Below are 22,512 nucleotides of genomic sequence, written 5' to 3' on the forward strand. Positions count from 1 at the left end.
GTAGTTTTTGTCTTTCTTTTTGTTGATGTGGTGGATGATGTTGATGGATTTTCGAATGTTGTACCATCCTTGCATCCCTGGGATGAACCCCACTTGGTCATGGTGTATGATCCTTTTGATACATTTTTGAATTCTGTTTGCTAATATTTTATTGAGTATTTTTGCATCTACGTTCATCAGGGGTATTGGTCTGTAATTTTGTTTTTTGGTGGGGTTCTTTGCCTGGTTTTGGTATTAGGGTGATGTTGGCTTCATGGAATGAGTTTGGGAGTATTCCCTCCTCTTCTATTTTTTGGAAAACTTTAAGGAGAATGGGTATTATATCTTCTCTGTATGTCTGATAAAATTCTGAGCTAAATCCATCTGGCCCAGGGTTTTTTTTCTTGGGTAGTTTTTTGATTACTGCTTCAATTTCTTTGCTGGTAATTGGTTTGTTTAGATTTTGTGTTTCTTCCTTGGTCCATCTTGGAAGGTTGTATTTTTCTAAGAAGTTGTCCATTTCTTCTAGGTTTTCCAGCTTGTTGGCATATAGGTTTTCATAGTAGTCTCTAGTAATTCTTTGTATTTCTGTTGGGTACGTCATGATGTTTCCTTTCATGTTTCTGATTCTGTTGATGTGTGTTGATTCTCTTTTTCTCTTAATGAGTCTGGCTAGAGGCTTATCTATTTTGTTTATTTTCTCGAAGAACCAGCTCTTGGTTTCATTGATTTTTTTCTATTGTTTTATTCTTCTCAATTTTATTTATTTCTTCTCTGATCTTTATTATGTCCCCCCTTCTGCTGACTTTGGACCTCATTTATTCTTCTTTTTCCAGTTTCAATAATTGTGACTTTAGACTATTCATTTGGGATTGTTCTTCCTTCTTTAAATATGCCTGGATTGCTATATACTTTCCTCTTAAGACTGCTTTTGCTGCATCCCACAGAAGTTGGGGCTTTGTGTTGTTGTTGTCATTTATTTCCATACATTGCTGGATCTCCATTTTAATTTGGTCATTGATCCATTGACTATTTAGAAGCGTGTTGTTAAGCCTCCATGTGTTTGTGAGCCTTTTTGCTTTCTTTGTACAATTTATTTCTAGTTTTATACCTTTATGGTCTGAAAAGTTGGTTGGTAGGATTTCACTCTTTTGGAATTTACTGAGGCTCTTTTTGTGGCCTATTATGTGGTCTATTCTGGAGAATGTTCCATGTGCACTTGAGAATAATGTATTTCCTGTTGCTTTTGGATGTAGAGTTCTATAGATGTCTATTAGGTCCATCTGTTCTAGTGTGTTGTTCAGTGCCTCTGTGTCCTTACTTATTTTCTGTCTGGTGGATCTATCCTTTGGAGTGAATGGTGTGTTGAAGTCTCCTAAAATGAATGCATTGCAGTCTGTTTCCTCCTTTAGTTCTGTTAGTATTTGTTTCACATATGCTGGTGCTCCTGTGTTGGGTGCATATATATTTATAATGGTTATATCCTCTTGTTGGACTGAGCCCTTTATCATTATGTAATGTCCTTCTTTATCTCTTGTTACTTTCTTTGTTTTGAAGTCTATTTTGTCTGATACTAGTATTGCAACACCTGCTTTTTTCTCCCTATTGTTTGAATGGAATATCTTTTTCCATCCCTTGACTTTTAGTCTGTGCATGGGGGTTTGAGGTGAATCTCTTGTAAGCAGCATATAGATGGGTCTTGTTTTTTTATGCATTCAGTGACTCTGTGTCTTTTGATTGGTGCTTTCAGTCCATTTACATTTATGGTGATTATCGATACGTATGTACTTATTGCAATTTCAGTCTTTAGATTCGTGGTTACCAAAGGTTCCAGGTTACTTTCCTTACTATCTAAGAGTCTAACTTAACTCACTTAGTATGCTGTTACAAACACAATCTAAAGAAATTTTCTATTTCTCCTCCTTTTTCTTCCTCCTTCATTCTTTATATATTAGGTATCAAATTCTGTACTTTTTGTCTATCCCTTGATTGACTTTGGGGATAGTCAGTTTAATTTTGCATTTGCCTTACAATCAGCTGCTCCACCCTCCCTACCGTGATTTTACTACCTCTGGTGACAGCTATCCAACCCTAGGAACTTCCATCTATAGCAGTCCCTCCAAAATAGATTGCAGAGATGGTTTGTGGGAGGTAAACTCTCTCAGCTTTTGCTTATCTGGAAATTGTTTAATCCCTCCTTCAAATTTAAATGATAATCTTGCTGGATAAAGTAATCTTGGTTCCAGGCTCTTCTGCTTCATGGCATTAAATACATCATGCCACTCCATTCTGGCTGTAAGGTTTATGCTGAGAAGTCTGATGTTAGTCTGATGGGCTTTCCTTTGTTTGAGATCTTATTTCTGCCTCTGGCTGCTTTTAACAGTCTGTCCTTATCCTTGATCTTTCCCATTTTAATTACTATGTGTCTTGGTGTTGTCTTCCTTGGGTCCCTTGTGTTGGGAGATCTGTGGATCTCTCCATGGCCTAAGAGACTATGTCCTTCCCCAGATTGGGGAAGTTTTCAGCAACTACCTCGTCAAAGACACTTTCTATCCCTTTGTCTCTCTTCTTCTTCTTCTGGTATCCCTATAATGCGAATATTGTTCTGCTTGGATTGGTCATACAGTTCTCTCAATATTCTTTCATTCTTAGAGATCCTTTTTTCTCTCTGTGCTTCAGTTTCTTTGTATTCCTCTTCTCTAGTTTCTATTTCATTTATTGTTTCCTCCACCGTATCCAACCTGCTTTTAATACCCTCCATCATGTTCTTCAACGATTGGATCTCTGACCTGAATTCATTCGTGAGTTCTTGGATGTCTTTCCATACCTCCATTAGGATGTTGATGATTTTTATTTTGAACTCCCTTTCAGGAAGAGTCATGAGGTCCATATCATTTAAATCTTTCTCAGGAGTTGTATTAACAATTTTATTCTGGATAAGGTTCCTTTGGCATTTCATGTTTGTATATGGTGCCCTCTAGTGTCCAGAAGCTCTATTCTGGAGCTGCTCAGCCCATGGAGCAATGTTGGGGGTCACAGGGGAACGGTATTGGAGCCTGGGGGGAGGAAAGAGCTGTTTCCCACCTCCTGGCTGCTGTGCCTGTCTCCACTGCCTGAGCCAGTGGGCGGTCACACAGGTATAAATTTTTGTCCCAGAGCAGCCAGATATAGATCCCTATTTTCCACAAGCAGCCGGAATCCCAGTCTCCCCAGGAATTCTGCCTGTATTAACTTTCCAAACCAGTAGTCATGCAAGTCTCATGAAAGCACTGTGAAATGTAGGTTTGTGCTCCCAGCGCAGATCTCCTGAGCTAGGTATTCAGCAGTCCCAAGCCTTCCACTCCCTCCCTGCTCCGTTTGTCTTCCTCCCGCCGGTGAGCTGGGGTGGGGGAGGGGCTCGGGTCTTGTGGAGCCACAGCTCTGGTATGTTACCCCATTCGGTGAGGTCTGCTCTTTACTCCAGGTATGTGCAGTCTGGCGCCGTCCTCTTTCCTGTTGCTGTCTTAGGGTTACTTGCACCAATTAAATTTTCTAATTGTATCCAGTTTTAGGAGGAAGCCTCTGTCTCTCCTCTCATGCCGCCATCTTTAATCCCATCTCCTACGACTTTGTTTTTAATAAAAATTGTATTTGGTGTACAACCTGCTGATCTGATAGACATACCCATAGTGAAATGATGGTACGGTCAGACTAATGAACATATGTATATTCTCCTGACATTGTACTAGTTTTTGTGTTAGGAGAAAACCTGAAATCTATACTCTTAGTAAATTTCTGGTGTTCAGTACTGTGGTACTGACTATAGTCACCAGGCTGTACGCTAGACCTTGAGACTTATTCATCCTCTGTAACTATGACTCAATACCTTTGCCCAGCATCTCCCCATTTCCCCACCTCCACACCCTGGTAACCACCGTTCTACTCTCTGCTTCTCTGTGTCAGATATTTGTAGATTCCACATATAAGTAAGGTCATGTAGCTCATTTCTTTCTGTGTCTAGCTTATTTCACTGAGCATAATGTCCTCTAGGTTAATCCATGTTGTTGGAAATGTCAGGATCTCCTCCTTTTTTTTTTTTTTTTTTTTTTTGAGAGGGCATCTCTCATATTTATTGATCAAATGGTTGTTAACAACAATAAAATTCAGTATAGGGGGGTCAATGCTCAATGTACAATCATTAATCCATCTCAAACCTAATTCTCGTCAGTCTCCAATCTTCTGAAGCATAACGAACAAGTTCTTACATGGTGAACGAATTCTTACAGAGTGAATAAATTCTTACATGGTGAACAGTACAAGGGCAGTCATCACAGAAACTTTCGGTTTTGATCATGCAATATGACCTATAAACCATCAGGTCAAATATGAATATTCATTTGATTTTTGTACTTGATTTATATGTTCATCCCACATTTCTCCTATTATTATTATTATTTTTATTTTTAATAAAATGCTGAAGTGGTAGGTAGATGCAAGATAAAGGTAGAAAACATAGTTTAGTGCTGTAAGAAGGCAAATGTAGATGATCAGATGATCAGGTGTGTGCCTATGGACTAAGTATTAATCCAGGCTAGACAAGGGCAGCAAGACATCCACGGATGCAGAAGATTTCTCTCAAAGCAGGGGGGGTGAGGTTCTGAGCCTCACCTCTGTTGATCCCCAAATTCTCACCTGATGGCCCCCCTGCGACTGTGCCTGTCTTAGGTTGTTCCTCCCTTGAGGAATCTTACCCGTCTCTGGCTAACCAGTCATCTTCCGGGGCCATACAGGGAAATGTAAAGTTGGTAAGTGAGAGAGAAGCCTTATTGTTTGCAAAGGTTAGCTTTTTACTTCTTTGCAGATTTATGCCCTGTGGCTTCTATGCCCAGCACTTGTCTCGAGGTATCTTTACCACCTGGAGGAATTATGATACTCGGTAAATTCGATATGAGGCACGAATTCTATTTAAAGTTTGTAATTAGGAAGGAAGAAGAAAAGCTATAGATGTAGCATATGAAGGAAACTTGGGAGGATTGATTATTTCTTTGACATATCTTCTTGTATTGTACCTTAAGTATGTATAGGTTTTAAACTACTAACTAATTTGCACACACATATTAACATAATAGGAATATGGTGACATAAACAAAGTAAATCTATAATTACCAGCCATCTCCAGTGAAGCCAAGAAAACCATTTAGGCACCCTAGGCATTTGTGAAAATTTATCTATGATATGATGGATATTTTCCAACTGTACTTGAACCATCAGACAAATTAAAGCAGCCCATTTCTGGGATCTGTTCACATCCCATATGTTCTTTTAACCATAGATAGTCTATAGTCATGAGATTTTGGGGTGCTACAACTTGCACCCCTCCCAACTCCTGGTTGAGTTCCAACAGTACAGATCCAGTCAAATTCGTTGTCTCACTGTATGCACATGCCAGCCTAGACATCTCCCTCCTCCTTCTTATGGCAAGTCCAGGAGACGGTGGGCTGGATGCAGCCACAACCGCAGCATCGTCCGGATCCCTGTGGAGGCTTTTTTGATGATCATCCCCCGGCACGAGTCCTCCAGAGAGTGCTGATGCCGGAAGCTCCTCCTCATATCGTATCTTAGTTCATTTTCTGGGTATCCAAGCTAGGCCTTGATCTTCTGCGTAGAAACAAACAGACCCTTTGCCCACACTTTGACATGCCCTCTATACCACTGTGCAGAACTCATTGGAGGTCAGCACACAGTAACTGCTTTTTTTTTTTTTTTTTTAATTAAGAGAAAGGAATATTATCAGAAAAGAGTACCTCCATAGCTGATCATCTGACACCCTTTAAGTGATCAACATTAAGGATATTTAAAGCATGCGTTGATCTTTGATTTACCAATAGTTTTATCCTGTTAAGGAGTAATCCCCCTTTTCTTTCTTTCTTTCTTTTTTTTTTTTTAAATTTTTAATCTACACTTACCTGAAGAATACTATGTTTACTATGCTCTCCCCTATATCAGGTCCCCCCTAACAACCACATTACGGTTACTGTCCATCAGCTTAGCAAAATGTTGTAGAGTCACTACTTGTCCTCTCTGTGTTGTGCAGCCCACCCTCCCCTTTCTCCCTCCCCCCCATGCATGCTAATCTTAATACCCCCCTTCTTCTTCCCCCCCCTTATCCCTCCCTGCCCACCCATCCTCCCCAGTTCCTTTCCCTTTGGTACCTGTTAGTCCATTTTTGGGTTCTGTAATTCTGCTGCTGTTTTGTTCCTTCAGTTTTTCCTTTGTTCCTATACTCCTCAGATGAGTGAAATCATTTGGTATTTCTCTTTCTCCGCTTGGCTTATTTCACTGAGCATAATACTCTCCAGCTCCATCCATGTTGCTGCAAATGGTTGGATTTTTCCACTTCTTATGGCTGAGTAGTATTCCATTGTGTATATGTACCACATCTTCTTTATCCATTCATCTACAGATGGACATTTAGGTTGCTTCCAATTCTTGGCTATTGTAAATAGTGCTGCGATAAACATAGGAGTGCATCTGTCTTTCTCAAACTTGATTGCTGCGTTCTTAGGGTAAATTCCTAGGAGTGGAATTCCTGGGTCAAATGGTAGGTCTGTTTTGAGCATTTTGATGCACCTCCATACTGCTTTCCACAATGGTTGAACTAATTTACATTCCCACCAGCAGTGTAGGAGGGTTCCCCTTTCTCCACAGCCTCGCCAACATTTGTTGTTGTTTGTCTTTTGGATGGCAGCTATCCTTACTGGTGTGAGGTGATACCTCATTGTAGTTTTAATTTGCATTTCTCTGATAATTAGCGATGTGGAGCATCTTTTCATGTGTCTCTTGGCCATCTGTATTTCTTTTTTGGAGAACTGTCTGTTCAGTTCCTCTGCCCATTTTTTAATTGGGTTATTTGTTTTTTGTTTGTTGAGGCGTGTGAGCTCTTTATATATTCTGGACGTCAAGCCTTTATCAGATCTGTCATTTTCAAATATATTCTCCCATACTGTAGGGTTCCTTTTTGTTCTATTGATGGTGTCTTTCGCTGTACAGAAGCTTTTCAGCTTAATGTAGTCCCACTTGCTCATTTTTGCTGTTGTTTTCCTTGCCCGGGGAGATATGTTCAAGAAGAGATCACTCATGTTTATGTCTAAGAGGTTTTTGCCTATGTTTTTTTCCAAGAGTTTAATGGTTTCGTGACTTACATTCAGGTCTTTGATCCATTTTGAGTTTACCTTTGTATATGGGGTTAGACAATGGTCCAGTTTCATTCTCCTACATGTAGCTGTCCAGTTTTGCCAGCACCATCTGTTGAAGAGACTGTCATTTTGCCATTGTATGTCCATGGCTCCTTTATCAAATATTAATTGACCATATATGTTTGGGTTAATTTCTGGGGTCTCTAATCTGTTCCACTGGTCTGTGGCTCTGTTCTTGTGCCAGTACCAAATTGTCTTGATTACTATGGCTTTGTAGTAGAGCTTGAAGTTGGGGAGTGAGATCCCCCCTACTTTATTCTTCTTTTTCAGGATTGCTTTGGCTATTCGGGGTCTTTGGTGTTTCCATATGAATTTTTGAATTATTTGTTCCAATTCATTGAAGAATGTTGCTGGTAATTTGAGAGGGATTGCATCAAATTTGTATATTGCTTTCGGCAGGATGGCCATTTTGACGATATTAATTCTTCCTAGCCATGAGCATGGGATGAGTTTCCATTTATTAGTGTCCCCTTTAATTTCTCTTAAGAGTGACTTGTAGTTTTCAGAGTATAAGTCTTTCACTTCCTTGGTTAGGTTTATTCCTAGGTATTTTATTCTTTTTGATGCAATGGTGAATGGAATTGTTTTCCTGATTTCTCTTTCTATTGATTCGTTGTTAGTGTATAGGAAAGCTACAGATTTCTGTGTGTTGATTTTGTATCCTGCAACTTTGCTGTATTCCGATATCAGTTCTAGTAGTTTTGGAGTGGAGTCTTTAGGGTTTTTTATGTACAGTATCATATCATCTGCAAATAGTGACAGTTTAACTTCTTCTTTACCAATCTGGATTCCTTGTATTTCTTTGTTTTGTCTGATTGCCGTGGCTAGGACCTCCAGTACTATGTTAAATAACAGTGGGGAGAGTGGGCATCCCTGTCTGGTTCCCGATCTCAGTGGAAATGCTTTCAGCTTCTCGCTGTTCAGTATAATGCTGGCTGTGGGTTTATCATATATGGCCTTTATTATGTTGAGGTACTTGCCCTCTATTCCCATTTTGCTGAGAGTTTTTATCATGAATGGATGTTGAATTTTGTCAAATGCTTTTTCAGCATCTATGGAGATGATCATGTGGTTTTTGTCTTTCTTTTTGTTGATGTGGTGGATGATGTTGATGGATTTTCGAATGTTGTACCATCCTTGCATCCCTGGGATGAACCCCACTTGGTCATGGTGTATGATCCTTTTGATATACTGTTGAATTCTGTTTGCTAATATTTTATTGAGTATTTTTGCATCTACGTTCATCAGGGATATTGGTCTGTAATTTTCTTTTTTGGTGGGGTCTTTGCCTGGTTTTGGTATTAGGGTGATGTTGGCTTCATAGAATGAGTTTGGGAGTATTCCCTCTTCTTCTATTTTGTGGAACACTTTAAGGAGAATGGGTATTATGTCTTCTCTGTGTGTCTGATAAAATTCCGAGGTAAATCCGTCCGGCCCCGGGGTTTTGTTCTTGGGTAGTTTTTTGATTACTGTTTCAATTTCTTTGCTTGTAATTGGTTTGTTTAACTTTTGTGTTTCTTCCTTGGTCAGTCTTGGGAGGTTGTATTTTTCTAGGAAGTTGTCCATTTCTTCTAGGTTTTCCAGCTTGTTGGCATATAGGTTTTCATAGTAGTCTTTAATAATTCTTTGTATTTCTGTGGAGTCTGTCGTGATTTTTCCATTCTCATTTCTGATTATGTTGATTTGTGTTGACTCTCTTTTTCTCTTAATAAGTTGGGCTAGAGGCTTATCTATTTTGTTTATTTTCTCAAAGAACCAGCTCTTGGTTTCGTTGATTTTTGCTATTGTTTTATTCTTCTCAATTTTGTTTATTTCTTCTCTGATCTTTATTATGTCCCTCCTTCTGCTGACTTTAGGCCTCATTTGTTCTTCTTTTTCCAGTTTTAATAATTGTGATGTTAGACTATTCATTTGGGATTGTTCTTCCTTCTTCAAGTGTGCCTGGATTGCTATATACTTTCCTCTTAAGACTGCTTTCGCTGCATCCCACAGAAGTTGGGGCTTAGTGTTGTTGTTGTCATTTGTTTCTATATATTCCTTGATCTCTATTTTGATTTGTTCATTGATCCATTGATTATTTAGTAGCATGTTGTTAAGCCTCCATGTGTTTGTGAGCCTTTTTGTTTTCTTTGTAGAATTTATTTCTACTTTCATACCTTTGTGGTCTGAAAAATTGGTTGGTAGAATTTCAATATTGTGGAATTTACTGAGGCTCTTTTTGTGAGCTAGTATGTGGTCTATTCTGGAGAATGTTCCATGTGCACTTGAGAAGAATGTATATCCTGTTGCTTTTGGATGTAAAGTTCTATAGATGTCTATTAGGTCCATCTGTTCTAGTGTGTTGTTCAGTGCCTGTGTGTCTTTACTTATTTTCTGCCCGGTGGATCTATCCTTTGGGGTGAGTGGTGTGTTGAAGTCTCCTACAATGAATGCATTGCAGTCTATTTCCCTCTTTAGTTGTGTTAGTATTTGCTTCACATATGCTGGTGCTCCTGTATTGGGTGCATATATATTTAGAATGGTTATATCCTCTTGTTGGACTAAGCCCTTTATCATTATGTAGTGGCCTTCTTTATCTCTTGTTACTTTCTTTGTTTTGAAGTCTATTTTGTCTGATATTAGTACTGCAACCCCTGCTTTCTTCTCACTGTTGTTTGCCTGAAATATGTTTTTCCATCCCTTGACTTTTAGTCTATGCTTATCTTTGGGTTTAAGGTGAGTTTCTTGTAAGCAGCATATAGATGGGTCTTGCTTTTTTATCCATTCTATTACTCTATGTCTTTTGATTGGTGCATTAAGTCCATTTACATTTAGGGTGACTATTGAAAGATATGTACTTATTGCCATTGCAGGCTTTAGATTCGTGGTTACCAAAGGTTCAAGGTTAGCTTCTTTAGTATCTTACTGCCTAACTTAGCTCGCTTATTGAGCTGTTATATACACTGTCTGGAGAGTCTTTTCTTCTCTCCCTTCTTATTCCTCCTCCTCCATTCTTCATATGTTGTGTGTTTTGTTCTGTGCTCTTTTTAGGGGTGCTCCCATCTAGAGCAGTCCCTGTAGGATGCCCTGTAGAGGTGGTTTGTGGGAAGCAAATTCCCTCAGCTTTTGCTTGTCTGGGAATTGTTTGATCCCACCATCATATTTAAATGATAGTCGTGCTGGATACAGTATCCTTGGTTCAAGGCCCTTCTGTTTCATTGCATTAAGTATATCATGCCATTCTCTTCTGGCCTGTAGGGTTTCTGTTGAGAAGTCTGATGTTAGCCTGATTGGTTTTCCTTTATAGGTGACCTTTTTCTCTCTAGCTGCCTTTAAAACTCTTTCCTTGTCCTTGATCCTTGCCATTTTAATTATTATGTGTCTTGGTGTTGTCCTCCTTGGATCCTTTCTGTTGGGGGTTCTGTATAATTCCATGGTCTGTTCGATTATTTCCTCCCCCAGTTTGGGGAAGTTTTCAGCAATTATTTCTTCAAAGACACTTTCTATCCCTTTTCCTCTTTCTTCCTCTTCTGGTATCCCTATAATACGAATGTTTTTCCTTTTGTATTGGTCACATATTTCTCTTAGTGTTGTTTCATTCCTGGAGATCCTTTTATCTCTCTCTATGTCAGCTTCTATACGTTCCTGTTCTCTGGCTTCTATTCCTTCAATGGCCTCTTGCATCTTATCCATTCTGCTTATAAATCCTTCCAGGGATTGTTTCACTTCTGTGATCTCTTTCCTGACATCTGTGATCTCCTTCCGGACTTCATCCCACTGCTCTTGCATTTTTCTCTGCATCTCATCCCACTGCTCTTGCATTTTTCTCTGCATCTCATCCCATTGCTCTTGCATTTTTTTCTGCATCTCTGTCAGCATGTTCATGATTTTTATTTTGAATTCCTTTTCAGGAGGACTAGTTAGGTCTGTCTCCTTCTCAGGTGTTGTCTCTGTGATCTTTGTCTGCCTGTAGTTTTGCCTTTTCATGGTGATAGAGATAGTTTGCAGAGCTGGTACAAGTGACCGCTGGAAGAGCTTCCCTTCTTGTTGTTTTGTAGCCTTTTCCTGGGAGAATAGCGACCTCTAGTGGCTTGTGCTGGGCAGCTGTGCGCAGACAGGGCTTCTGCTTCCTGCCCAGTTGCTTTGGGGTTTATCTCCACTGTTGCTGTGGGCTTGGCCTGGCTGGGGCTGTTCCTCCAAAATGGTGGAGCCCCGTTGGAGGGGGAGCGGCCAGGAGACTATTTATCTCCGTAAGGGGCCTCTGTGCTCCCTGCTGCCCAGGGGGTTAGAGTGCCCAGAGATCCCCAGATTCCCTGCTTCTGGTCTAAGTGACCTGTCCTGCCCCTTTAAGATTTCCAAAAAGCACTCTCCAAACCAAAACAACAACAGCAACAATGAGAGAGGGAACAGAAAGGAAAAAAAAAAGAAAAAACACGCGATTTTTTTTTTTTTTCCTCAGGTGCCGGTCCCAGGCACCCGCGCACTGGTCCTGCTGCCCTGTCTCCCTAGCACCAGGGTCCCTGTCCTTTCAAGGCTTCCAAAAAGCACCCACCCACCGGTCCCGCAGGGAAGGAACGCTCAATATTCTTGGTCCTCAGGCACTGGTCCCACGCGCCCGCTCACCAGTCCCGCCGCCCTGCCTCCCTAGCACCGGGGTCCCTGTCCCTTCAAGGCTTCCAAAAAGCACTTGGCAAAAAGAGAGAAAAAAAAGGGGAAAAACGCGCGATTTCTTCCGTCCTCAGGTGCTGGTCTCAGGCACCCACCCACCGGTCCCACAGGGAAAAATGCGGGATATTCTTTGTCCTCAGGTGCCGGTCCCAGGCACCCGCTCACCAGTCCCGCCGCCCTGCCTCCCTAGCACCGGGGTCCCTGTCCCTTTTAGGCTTCCAAAAAGCACTCGCAGAAAAGAGAAAAAAAAAAGGGGAAAAACGCGCGATTTCCTCTGTCCTCAAGTGCCGGTCTCAGGCACCCGCCCACCAGTCCCGCAGGGAAAAACGGGGGATATTCTTTGTCCTCAGGCGCCGGTCCCAGCCACCCGCTCACCAGTCCCGCCACCGTGCCTCCCTAGCACTGGGGTCCCCGTCCCTTCAAGGCTTCCAAAAAGCGCTTGCCAAAAAGAGAAAAAAAAAAAAAGGGGAAAAACGCGCGACCTCCTCCGTCCTCAGGCACCGGTCTCAGGCACCCGCCCCCAGGTCTCGCAGGGAGAAACGCGGGATATTCTTTGTCCTCCGGCGCCGTTCCCAGGCACCTCCTCACCGGTCCCGCCACCCTGCCTCCCCAGCAACGGGGGCCCGTCCCTCTAAGGCTTCCAAAAAGCGCTCGCCAAAAAAAAAAACTGCTCCGGTTTCTCTCCACCCGCCGGGAGCCGGGGGGAGGGGCGCTCGGGTCCCGCCGGGCTGGGGCTTGTATCTTACCCCCTTCACAAGGCGCTGGGTTCTTGCAGGTGTGGATGTGGTCTGGATGTTGTCCTGTGTCCTGTGGTCTCTATTTTAGGAAGATTTTTCTTTGTTATATTTTCATAGCTCTATGTGTTTTTGGGAGGAGATTTCCACTGCTCTACTCACGCCGCCATCTTGGCTCCCTCCAATCTCCTCCTTTTTTAAGGCTGAATAACATTTCATTGCATATATATCACAACGTCATGCATTCATCTCAATGGACACTTGGGTTGTTGCATGTCTTGGCCATTGTGAGTAATGCTGCAGTGACCATAGGGCTGCAGGTAGCTCTCCAAGGTACTGACTTCATTTCCTTTGGTACTCTGTCCAGAAGCAGAATTGCTGGATCATATGACAGTTGTATTTTTAACTTTTCAAGGAACCTCCATACTGTTTTCCATAGTGGTTGCATCAATTTGCATTCCCACCATCAGAGCACAAGGGTTCCCTTTTCCACAATACTTGTTAACTTTTGTATTTTGCTAACATCTATGCTAACATGTGTAAGGTGACATCTCAGTGCCTACCACCACTTCTGATAGCAGCATCCTCTTGTCCTATCTGTGTCTGTCTCCAGCACCAAAAGAAGAAAAACAGGATCTTAAATCTATAGTTCATTGGTCCAAGAACCATGTAAGAACATAGAAGGCTGAGGTGAATTATGGGAAAAAAAGTTACATAAAAGGATAAGAGGTAGCAATTGATCATTGTTTGGAAATCCTTCATAGGGATGCAGCTGCATGGCCAAGGGCAGACACACAGGAAGGCATCACTGGATGTAGCACAGTCACCACAGTGAACTGCCAGGGCCTCGCAGCAGGAATTCCTACGTGACCACAGCATCTTGGTTTCCAAGAAAAACTGTGCACTGATGAATTGGCCATAGTTGGCCATTGCTGATTTTCACAGTCATTTATGTTAAAAGCCTGTCCTTCATAAAAAACTTTCTCCTTTACAGAATGTGTCCATGTCCAAGAGTGGCATTTTGGGAAACCCAAACTACATTGCATTGTCTCTTCGAAGAGAGGCCAAGTCACTTGCAGTGATGAGCCTTGAGCACTGGGTTCCTCTGAAATGTCAGTGACACAGCAGTGCCTTTGTACTGCCTCCTAGTGGAGGTAACATGCAAGAGGGAGGAGGAATCAGGGTAGGGGGGATCTGTGAGGGCCCCCTGGCCTGGGCCGTGGTGAGCCCCCCTGCTTCCTGGATCCTTATCTCTGTTTCAGAGCCCAGCCAGGGCTCAGCAGGCAATGATGAAGCTACTTCTTCAAGGGTGTACTCATTATCCACACAGTTACCAGCGTCTGCTGTGGGCAGGCCCTGGGCTGCGCACTGAGGACCCACAGACAAGCATAAGACAGCAGACATAGTCCTGCCTTAAGAAGTTGGGGACAGGCCAGAGCAGCGTACGCGTACATTAAGAAGTGTTGCCAGGGCTCTGCCACTTCCACAGAGCACAGAGCAGAGCAGTACCCAATCTGGCAGGAAGGGGTTGGGGCTCCCGGTAACCCCAGCTAGACTCTAAGGGTGGGCCAAAGTCAAGGGAAGTGGTGAAGGCAGGAGAGCCCAGGTAAAGTGCATGTTTTCTTCTTGGTCCAGAAACAAAGTGCCCAGTGGGCAGGGAGCCAGCTCTAAGCATGTTAGCATACATCTAAAGGCGGCAAGGGTGCTGGAAGAGTCAGTCCGGCCACCCATTCTAATTGCAGATGAAGGGGCCAGTGGGCAAACTACAACCCAGAGAGAGACTTCAAAGTCAAGACTGAAACAGAAGGTTCAATTCTCAAGCCTCCTTCCCTTCATTGAAAAGTAAATCATTAATAACACAGGCCTGGAATCAGCCAAGGCTCAAGTCCTGACTTTGCTGCATATTATTTTCTTTGCCTTTAAAATGAGAATCGTGCAAGGGGCCATGTACAAGGTGTGGTGTTGAGAGCACCACAAGCACAAGGAATAGCACCAGGACCCTGAGCAATACAGCTGCTGAGCCACAAACAGCCCTCTATCCAAGGTGATGGCGGGGGGCAGGGAGCCGTAGTCAGACCCTGAGGGAGAGAGTCTGGTAGTGTGCCCTCCCTGGAGAGGAACAGTGGCCTCAGTCAAGAATATAACCAGCCTAGTGCGAGGCAACAGGGGGCTGGGGCAGCACTTATCCTGCCTGATTCCCTCCCTCCTTCCCTTTCTCTAGTCATGCGTCCATTGGCCAACCCCTACCAGACGGCAGAGTTAAACCCCCATTTAGCTGTCTGTACAGGCTAGCCTCCCAGGGCACCAAGCAGTATGGACAGTGGCTCTAATAGATGAGTGGAAGGTATCAGGGACACCCACCTTCTGAGGGAGTAAGGTTTGGGTCAGACAATACAGCAAAGCTCTTAGTGGAGTTTTGACCCAATACAAAGGCTAAGTTTTTAATATAATATAGTAGTAACTTGTGCAAATGTGCCACAGGAGGTTCAGACAGCAAACTACATAGCAACAGGACAGCCTACGAAGTGTAAGGTTTCTCCCCAGATGACCACCTGAGGTTGGGACGGAGACAGTGGACGAGCCCCGGAAAGGTGTGGTGCCTGCATTGGCTGTGACCCTCGGTCACTGGGATGGCAAGTTTAGATGTTATTCTGAACCATGAACTTTCAGGTCTAGAACAATTGAGAATGGATTTTTCATCTTTGAATACCCATGGTGAGCAAATTTATATGTTATTTAGATGGTATGATAAGTAAAATAAGAACACAGAGATTACACCTGCACAAGGCCAGGTCTGGGACTCTGAAATCAGTGCTCTGCTCTGAATATGGAGACAACTCAAGAGTGCTTATTTCTCCTATTTGGGCCCTCCACACAAACCTCCTAAGGAGATAGCCTAGCCAGGAAGCACTGTGAAATTTCTACACCTGAAGAAAGCTTTATAATTTCTGGTTGTCCTTCAGCTCTTTTACAATCTTCGTTTTAAAATCCGCTTTCTTAGTTTTGACTTACTTTACAAGCTAGATCCATTTCCTTCTCTTCCATCCTCAGTAAAGCTATATAAACACAGTATTCTATTACCCTCCCTTAAAAAACGAGCTAAAACAAGAAGAAATTGGGATATATGTTAGGAAAATAGGCACAACAAGAATAATTTTTTCTTGGGATTCTCTTAAAGACATTTTTTCCTTGAAAAAAAAGCCAAACTGTGAAAGAACACACTCAGTTGTTAATAAATAAAAACACACCACATAGATAAAATTTATTTTCCAAGACGAACTAACATGTTGCTCTGCCTTTCCTAATGTGCACATTTCATTTAGCCCAAATCCTCATTGTGGGAAACCTGTACATATCCATCTCCTGGCCCCAGGGTTCCCTGAGCAGTGAAATATGTGCTTAGTGGTTTCAGAAGCACTGGCTCTTACCCATTTCTCCAAAAGCAGCAGATCTTTAAAAATGAAATTTTCTGGGCACTTAGCCCCCAAGTCAACCTTGTGGGATAGATGATTTTGAATCTTAGTGGCCCACAAAATGTCTCACAGCCTTTAAAAATGTCAGCAGCCATTCCCCTGTGCAGCGTGGCTGGCGATACCATGCGTCTCTGAAGGAGCCACTGAAGAAAGACTGTTCCCAGGCTGTGTTTTGAACCTTTATTAAGTTTCTCACTTGCTGACAGCCTAATCCCTCACAGGCCTGGAGTCTGTGGATTCCTGTTAATTGGTTCTCATTAAACTGGTCTCGAGGCAGTAGTTGTGCCTGGTGCAGTTTTGCTCTGCGGGAAGGTTCAGGGCTCGTTTGGGGGCAACACTCCGCTTTGGCTGCCACCCTCTGGGTTGTCACAGGCCCAGAACCAAATTCTGTAACACCTGGCTTTGGTCCCAGTCTTCTGGAATCCAGCCTTGTCTCCTCTGTCACTTTCAGCTGCAGCTTGAATCCTACGTCTTCCCTGTCCTGACCCAACCAGGGCCTGCCCCAGCCGTGCCCCTGGGCCTCATGTGTGTTCATGTCTTTCCTGGGTCTCTTAGCCAGCTGGTCAACTGGAGTCCCAGAGCCACAGCATCTTAGCGCTGGAGAGAATACCAGGAATTTTCTAGTCTGTCCTCCACGTGTTCAGATGAGGAAGTTTTTGGTCCAGTAAATGTGTCAATAGCCTATTATGGCAAAGGTCACATCAGAGCTGATAGCAGGATGGCTGGAGTGAGAACACACAGTTTTATGGAATGAATGGTGTTTGGGCTATTTAATAAAAACTTCTAGTCCAATTGTGTCATCAGATGACTCTGAGCACCTCTAGAAATATATGTTACTTGCACCATCATCCTACTAAGTTCTTTTAAAAATCAACTTTGAAAGCATTCAGTGGGAAAAATATGATAGAATTATAATTTATGCCAACTTACACTTTTACATTTACTGCATATTAATGGCCAAAACTATAACTTTGCAAATCCCTGTTTGGGTGTGGTGGGTGGTGATGTGCTGTGTAGGCAGCTTGAGGCAACTTGGTTACTGACACTTGTAAATTTTTCTTTTCTTCTCACGATGCTTTATTAAATAAGATGAACTGGAAGGGCCCTGAAATGCATACTAAACACATATTGTTTGTTCCACCAATACACTGTCTGTTAGGGACAATGCTATAGACACTAAGATTGATAACATTGGGTTTCTAGGATGTAGGCAACTATGGTTAATAATGTGCAGAGAGTTAAGATGGGCATGTTTGCCTTCAGTCATCACCTGACATAACTGTTTTTGCAATTGTTAAATCACAGTTTTACTTCTGTGCTCCTACACCTTTAGAACATGTGGTTTCTTTGCTGAGATTGTATTTTTGCAGTGCACATTCACACGTTTCCTCTGTGAGACAATATGGCTCTTCCATCCAGGCAAAATGTCAGGCCACAGCACTGGATACACAGCCACTTCAGACCCTCGCACCGTCTTGTTTTCCAGGCTCTGTGGCTACCCTCCTTTTTATGATGAGAATGACTCCAAGCTCTTTGAACAGATCCTCAAGGCGGAATATGAGTTTGACTCCCCCTACTGGGATGACATCTCAGAATCTGGTAGGTCTCAGCTCTGTGGGTGGCCCCTGGGGCCCTCACGCCCGACCACCTGACCTGACAGGTCTTGGGGCTCCTGAGGAAGCTTCAGGAGCTGCAGACTTGGACTTGACTTGCAAAGCAGAGGCCAGGCTTGGGGCATCAGCCCCGTGATCTGGATGCTCCCAGAGTGAAACAATGTTAGCCACCATTTATTGAGTGCTCTTGTGCACTGAGCACTATGAACTGTGCACATGTGCTGTGACTCAGTCCTCAGACAACCAATCAGGTGGGTATTATTATTATTATCCTTGTTTGACAGATGAGGAAACTGAGGCCCTGGAAGGTGAAATAACTTGGCTAAAGCTGCAGAGCTGGGACATGAGCCCCTGCCCTCACCCGCATTTCAGCCACTCTGCCACACTGAAACCATGAAGGGCATTCATTGTGTCCTTGTCAGAGATAAAGATTAAAACCAAGGCCCATGTCAACTGATGGGATCTCTAAAGCCTCAGTTTCCTCTGAAAAAGATGAGGATGGTAATAAGACTCCCCTCTGCCACAGAGGGTGGCACAAGGACTAAACACAGTAATAAATGGGACAAAAATGGGACAGACTGTCTAATGACTGATGAGCTATTCAGATGTCACATTTTATTGTCTATATTATTTCCTCCAAACTGGAAACACCATGCTTTCTTCCTGAATCTTCTAAAACCTGGGACTGTAGTCCTGTTCTCCAGGGCTTGCACAGGAGAGCTGCTTGGGGCATATTGCACTTCTGAGCTGGGGAGGGCATGGCCTTCCCCAGAAGTCCAGTCCTGTGGGCAGTGAGCATCCAGGTCCTGCAATGCTACAGATGTCCAGCCCAGTGAAGGGTGTCATTTTCTAGTGCTGTGACTCAGTCCCTCATGTTCTCAGTGTCTTGCTTCAGGGTCACACCCTTGGGCCTCCTCTCACTGTCCCCTTGCCCGCCAGGGTGCATGGTGCTGCTGCACAGTCTCCTGCTCATTGAATTTGGCTCCATGGGTTGCCGGTGGGGTTTCTTCAGGGCTGCATATCCACACTTCCTAGTCCAGGACCTGGTGGGCTCACTGGATGCTCAGGGGATTTTGTTGGATTAATGAGGTCTAAAATATGGAGAGGGCATCAGCAGAACAGTCCCCTGGGGCAGCGGTGAGCTGAAAGAGAAGCACTTGGTAGCAAAGCTAGATGATCTTTTCTCTGAACCAGCGGTGTCACTAGCTGTCAGCAGGAAGGGGCTTTGAGCTGGCAAGGTGGGGTCCCAAGCCTGGTGTGGCTGCCTCCTCATTTGCTGGGTCACCTCTTAGAGTCCCAAGCTTTGGCTTCCCTTCCCGCAGATACTGGTCCAAGGAACTCTAGGGTCCGTGGAGGGCTGGTCTCATAGTGTCCATGCCATGTAGGATACTCCTGAAGACCTGGTAGTAACATGCTGTCGCATCTCCCACCACAATCTGATTCCACCCTGTGTGCTTTCTTTTCAAACAGCAAAAGACTTCATCCGGAATCTGATGGAGAAAGATCCAAATAAAAGATACACATGTGAACAGGCAGCCCGGCACCCATGGTAAGCAAGATCACCCCCTAGGCAGCCCATGCCATCTAACACCTTCCAGAGCTGACTTCTGTTGGCGGCTCTTACCTGTGAAAGCCGCATAACCACTGCACTGCCCTGGCCAGTGGCCTGAATCCTTTCCCCAAGCCAACACTGAACTCTTCTTGTCCCCCAGGACACAGTTTTCTGAGCACTGTAGTGACAACTTAAGTATGCAAAAGGTAGCTGTCACTTTCTCATTTTACCTGAGGTATTTTAGGATCATTTTTATTGAAGGTAATTCCTCAAGGAGGCATTAAGATTGGAGTTTCATTCCTCGAGTTTATTTTTCAGTAGGTAAGTGAGCTAGTGTTATATATTCATTTCCAGATGATCACTTGCAGCATTCTATACTCTGTTTCCAGCAGTGCCCCTGGGCCACCTACCAGATTTGATCCCAGCTTAACTATCAACTAGCTGTGACTTTGGGTTTATACTTAACTTCCCTGACCCTCAATTTTCTCATCTTTAAGATAAGAGTAATGACACCTAGTTTACAGGGCTGATATAAGAAATAATGGAAATAATGCATATCAGGGACTTAGCAACAACGCCTGATATGTGGTAAACACTTCATTATTACTAAGCACAGAACATCCATTTGGAAGCAAAGACCATGAGTAGTGAAGTACACACTATAAAGAAAACTAATGGACAGACCTAGACTTTAGGACCAAGTCCCCAAGAGGCACTCTTGCAAGCTACCCTCTGTCTATCCCCCCATCTCCTGTAGCTTTTCCTCCAGGGTCCCACATGCTGATGAACCTTTCAAGGGGACCTGTTTACAGGAGTGTCATGACCCTCTTCCCAGTACAGATGATCCCTGACTTAACGATTTTCAGCTTTACAAGGGTACAAACACAATGCACATTCAGCAGAAATGTGTTTCCCATGGATCCACTCTTGTGGTGTTGGGCTGGGCAGGGCAGCAAGTACAGCTCCCAGTCAGCCCCGCAGTCAGGAGGGCCAACAACTGGTACACCGACAGCTGTTCTGGACCCACACAGCCATTCTGCTCTTCTCTTTCAATGCAGTCATCAGTCAGCTACATGACGTAGTCACCACTTTGTTACCAAATAGGCTTCGGGTTAGGTGATTTGCCCATCTGTAGGCTCATGTATGCATTCTGAGCACATTTAGGTAGGTAAGGCTAGGCTATGATGTGCAGTATTTAGGTGTATTAAATGCATTTTCAAATTATGATATTTTCAGCTTGAAATGTGTTTATCAGGACATGATCCTATCATGAGTTGAAGAAGGTCTATATTTTAACTTATAATAACAGCAGTCATTTATTGAGCACCTGTTGTGTTACATGCACTGTTCTAATTGCGTTAAAATATCATCTCCTTCTTTCTTTATAATAACCCTGTAAGGTAGGTTTTGTCTGTACTTCAGAGATAAGGAAATAGATTTAGAAAGACAAAGGAACTTAGCCAAGATTGTACAGATAGCTAATGGCAAAGCCAGAACTGTTTCCAGCCAGAGCTGTCTGGCTCCAGAATGAATACACTTCTAAAAGCAGAGGCAGGACTGGGCTGGAGAGGGAAGGACAGAAGTTTCTGAATAAGGGGACAGTTTGGATCATGTATCATCTTGATATTTTTTTAGTAAGTTACACTGAACAGTAGGTCAAAGTATGTGACAACCAAGTTAGTAAAGGTCTTCTTACTTTATAACAATAGGCCTTTACAGATGTATTAATCTTTCTTCTTCTTAAAATTTTATTGAGATCACTGATATACACTATATACATTTAAGATGTATGCCATAATGACTCGATATATGTATGTATTGTGAAATGATTACCTCAATAAATTGGTTAGCATCCATCACCTTCACCTTCTGTAGTTATCAAAAAAATTTTTCCCTGTGATAAGAACTTTTATGATTTATTCTCTTAGTAACTTTCTAGTATACCATATGGCGTCATTAACCATAGTCAATCTCTATGAGCTGCCATTCTTTTACTGTTGTACTTAGGAATGTGCAACTTCCCTTTGGGCAGTGGGAGCCTTGACAGGTTTTAGCAGGATAGTTAGATTTGCATTTTAGAAAGCTCAGCCTGGCTGCAGAATAGGGGATGCATTGTTGGAGATGTGGCAGGAAGGCACAGAAGGGAGGTGTAAAGTGGGGTGGAGGCAGCCTATCCAACCTGACAGTGCTGCTACCGAGGGGTCTGAGGCTCTCCTGAGGTTCCAGTCTAAGGGACGGGGAGGAGGATGGGGCTGGGAGACAAGCAGGCTGGAGTGAGGGGGACTGAGGAAGGTACTGGCAGCCATCTAGACAGAGATCTGTGGGGTACTTGGCTGGGTGAGCCTAGAGCCCAGGGAGAAGGCCAGGCAGAGATGAAGACTTCAGAGTCCTCCGCCTGGGTCCCATGTAAGCTGCACAAGTAAATGCTTTCTTACTCACAAGTGGTTTTCTTATAGAGCTAAAACCTTTTGCTGTGTATCAAAATTTCCAGGAAGTCAAATATTGGAAACTGATAAAAACAAATGCATCTGAGGCAAGCATCCCTTGCTACCTGCATTCATGATGATAATGGTTTCTTTGTGTAAAACTGGCCAGGCAGAGGAGAACAAGGATCAAGCTGGGAGCTGGCAGAAAGTGGAGTCATTATTCCAGGGAAGCGTAGCTTTATCAGTATCACCATTCTGGAAGGTATGGTCTTGACACCAATTATATCCCAAGAACATTATTTCTTATGCTGCACTTGCTCTTCCAACATAAGCATGGCCACATGGGGCCAGAAAGGGCCTCTGGAAGACACAGGTGCCTTCCCTTAGCCCCAAAACAGAACTCCCCTGACAGGAGAGGGCTCCTTTCAAAGCTCTCCTTGTGTAGGGCAGTCAGCCCATCTTACCAGCTGTTTCTCAAGCCCCTACCACTGGCAGATTTGCCTTTCTTTCAGTGGCCCATGGTGCAGAACCAGCAGACTGCTGGCTGATGGCCAAAGAGCAGGGAGTGGCAAGTGGCAGAACGGGTGCCCACTCCCAGCTCCAGGGAGGCCCCTTGGCAGAGTTTCTTTATCTTGTTTGGATTGTTCCGCAACTCTGTCTAGTTTGACTGACAAGCAAATCAAGGGATGATCCTGGCATCAGGTCCCCAGGTGACATTCAGCCAGGCACTCCTTTGTGGGGCACATCTGTTGGCCAGGCCAAGGTGGTGCCTGCAGCCATCTCCTCAGAGGAAAACATGAAATTGGAGCTGTGGATGTGGAGTAGACTGTGTACAAAACACAGAAACACAAAA

At 43.5% G+C, this 22,512-nt stretch overlaps 1 protein-coding gene across 11 annotated transcripts in view; it reads left to right on the forward strand.

The window, feature by feature from the left end:
• The window catches only part of CAMK1D (calcium/calmodulin dependent protein kinase ID), a 433,891-nt gene that overhangs the window by 400,113 nt on the left and 11,266 nt on the right, over window positions 1–22,512 (forward strand). For all 11 annotated transcript variants that reach the window (XM_073229294.1, XM_073229295.1, XM_073229297.1 and 8 more), the window contains 2 exons: window positions 17,555–17,667; window positions 19,152–19,230. In XM_073229294.1, coding sequence (XP_073085395.1) covers window positions 17,555–17,667; window positions 19,152–19,230 — 192 coding nt within the window. The remainder of the gene's footprint in view (window positions 1–17,554; window positions 17,668–19,151; window positions 19,231–22,512) is intronic.

This window comes from Manis javanica, chromosome 2 (assembly GCF_040802235.1).
Source record: "Manis javanica isolate MJ-LG chromosome 2, MJ_LKY, whole genome shotgun sequence".
Lineage (NCBI taxonomy): Eukaryota > Metazoa > Chordata > Mammalia > Pholidota > Manidae > Manis > Manis javanica.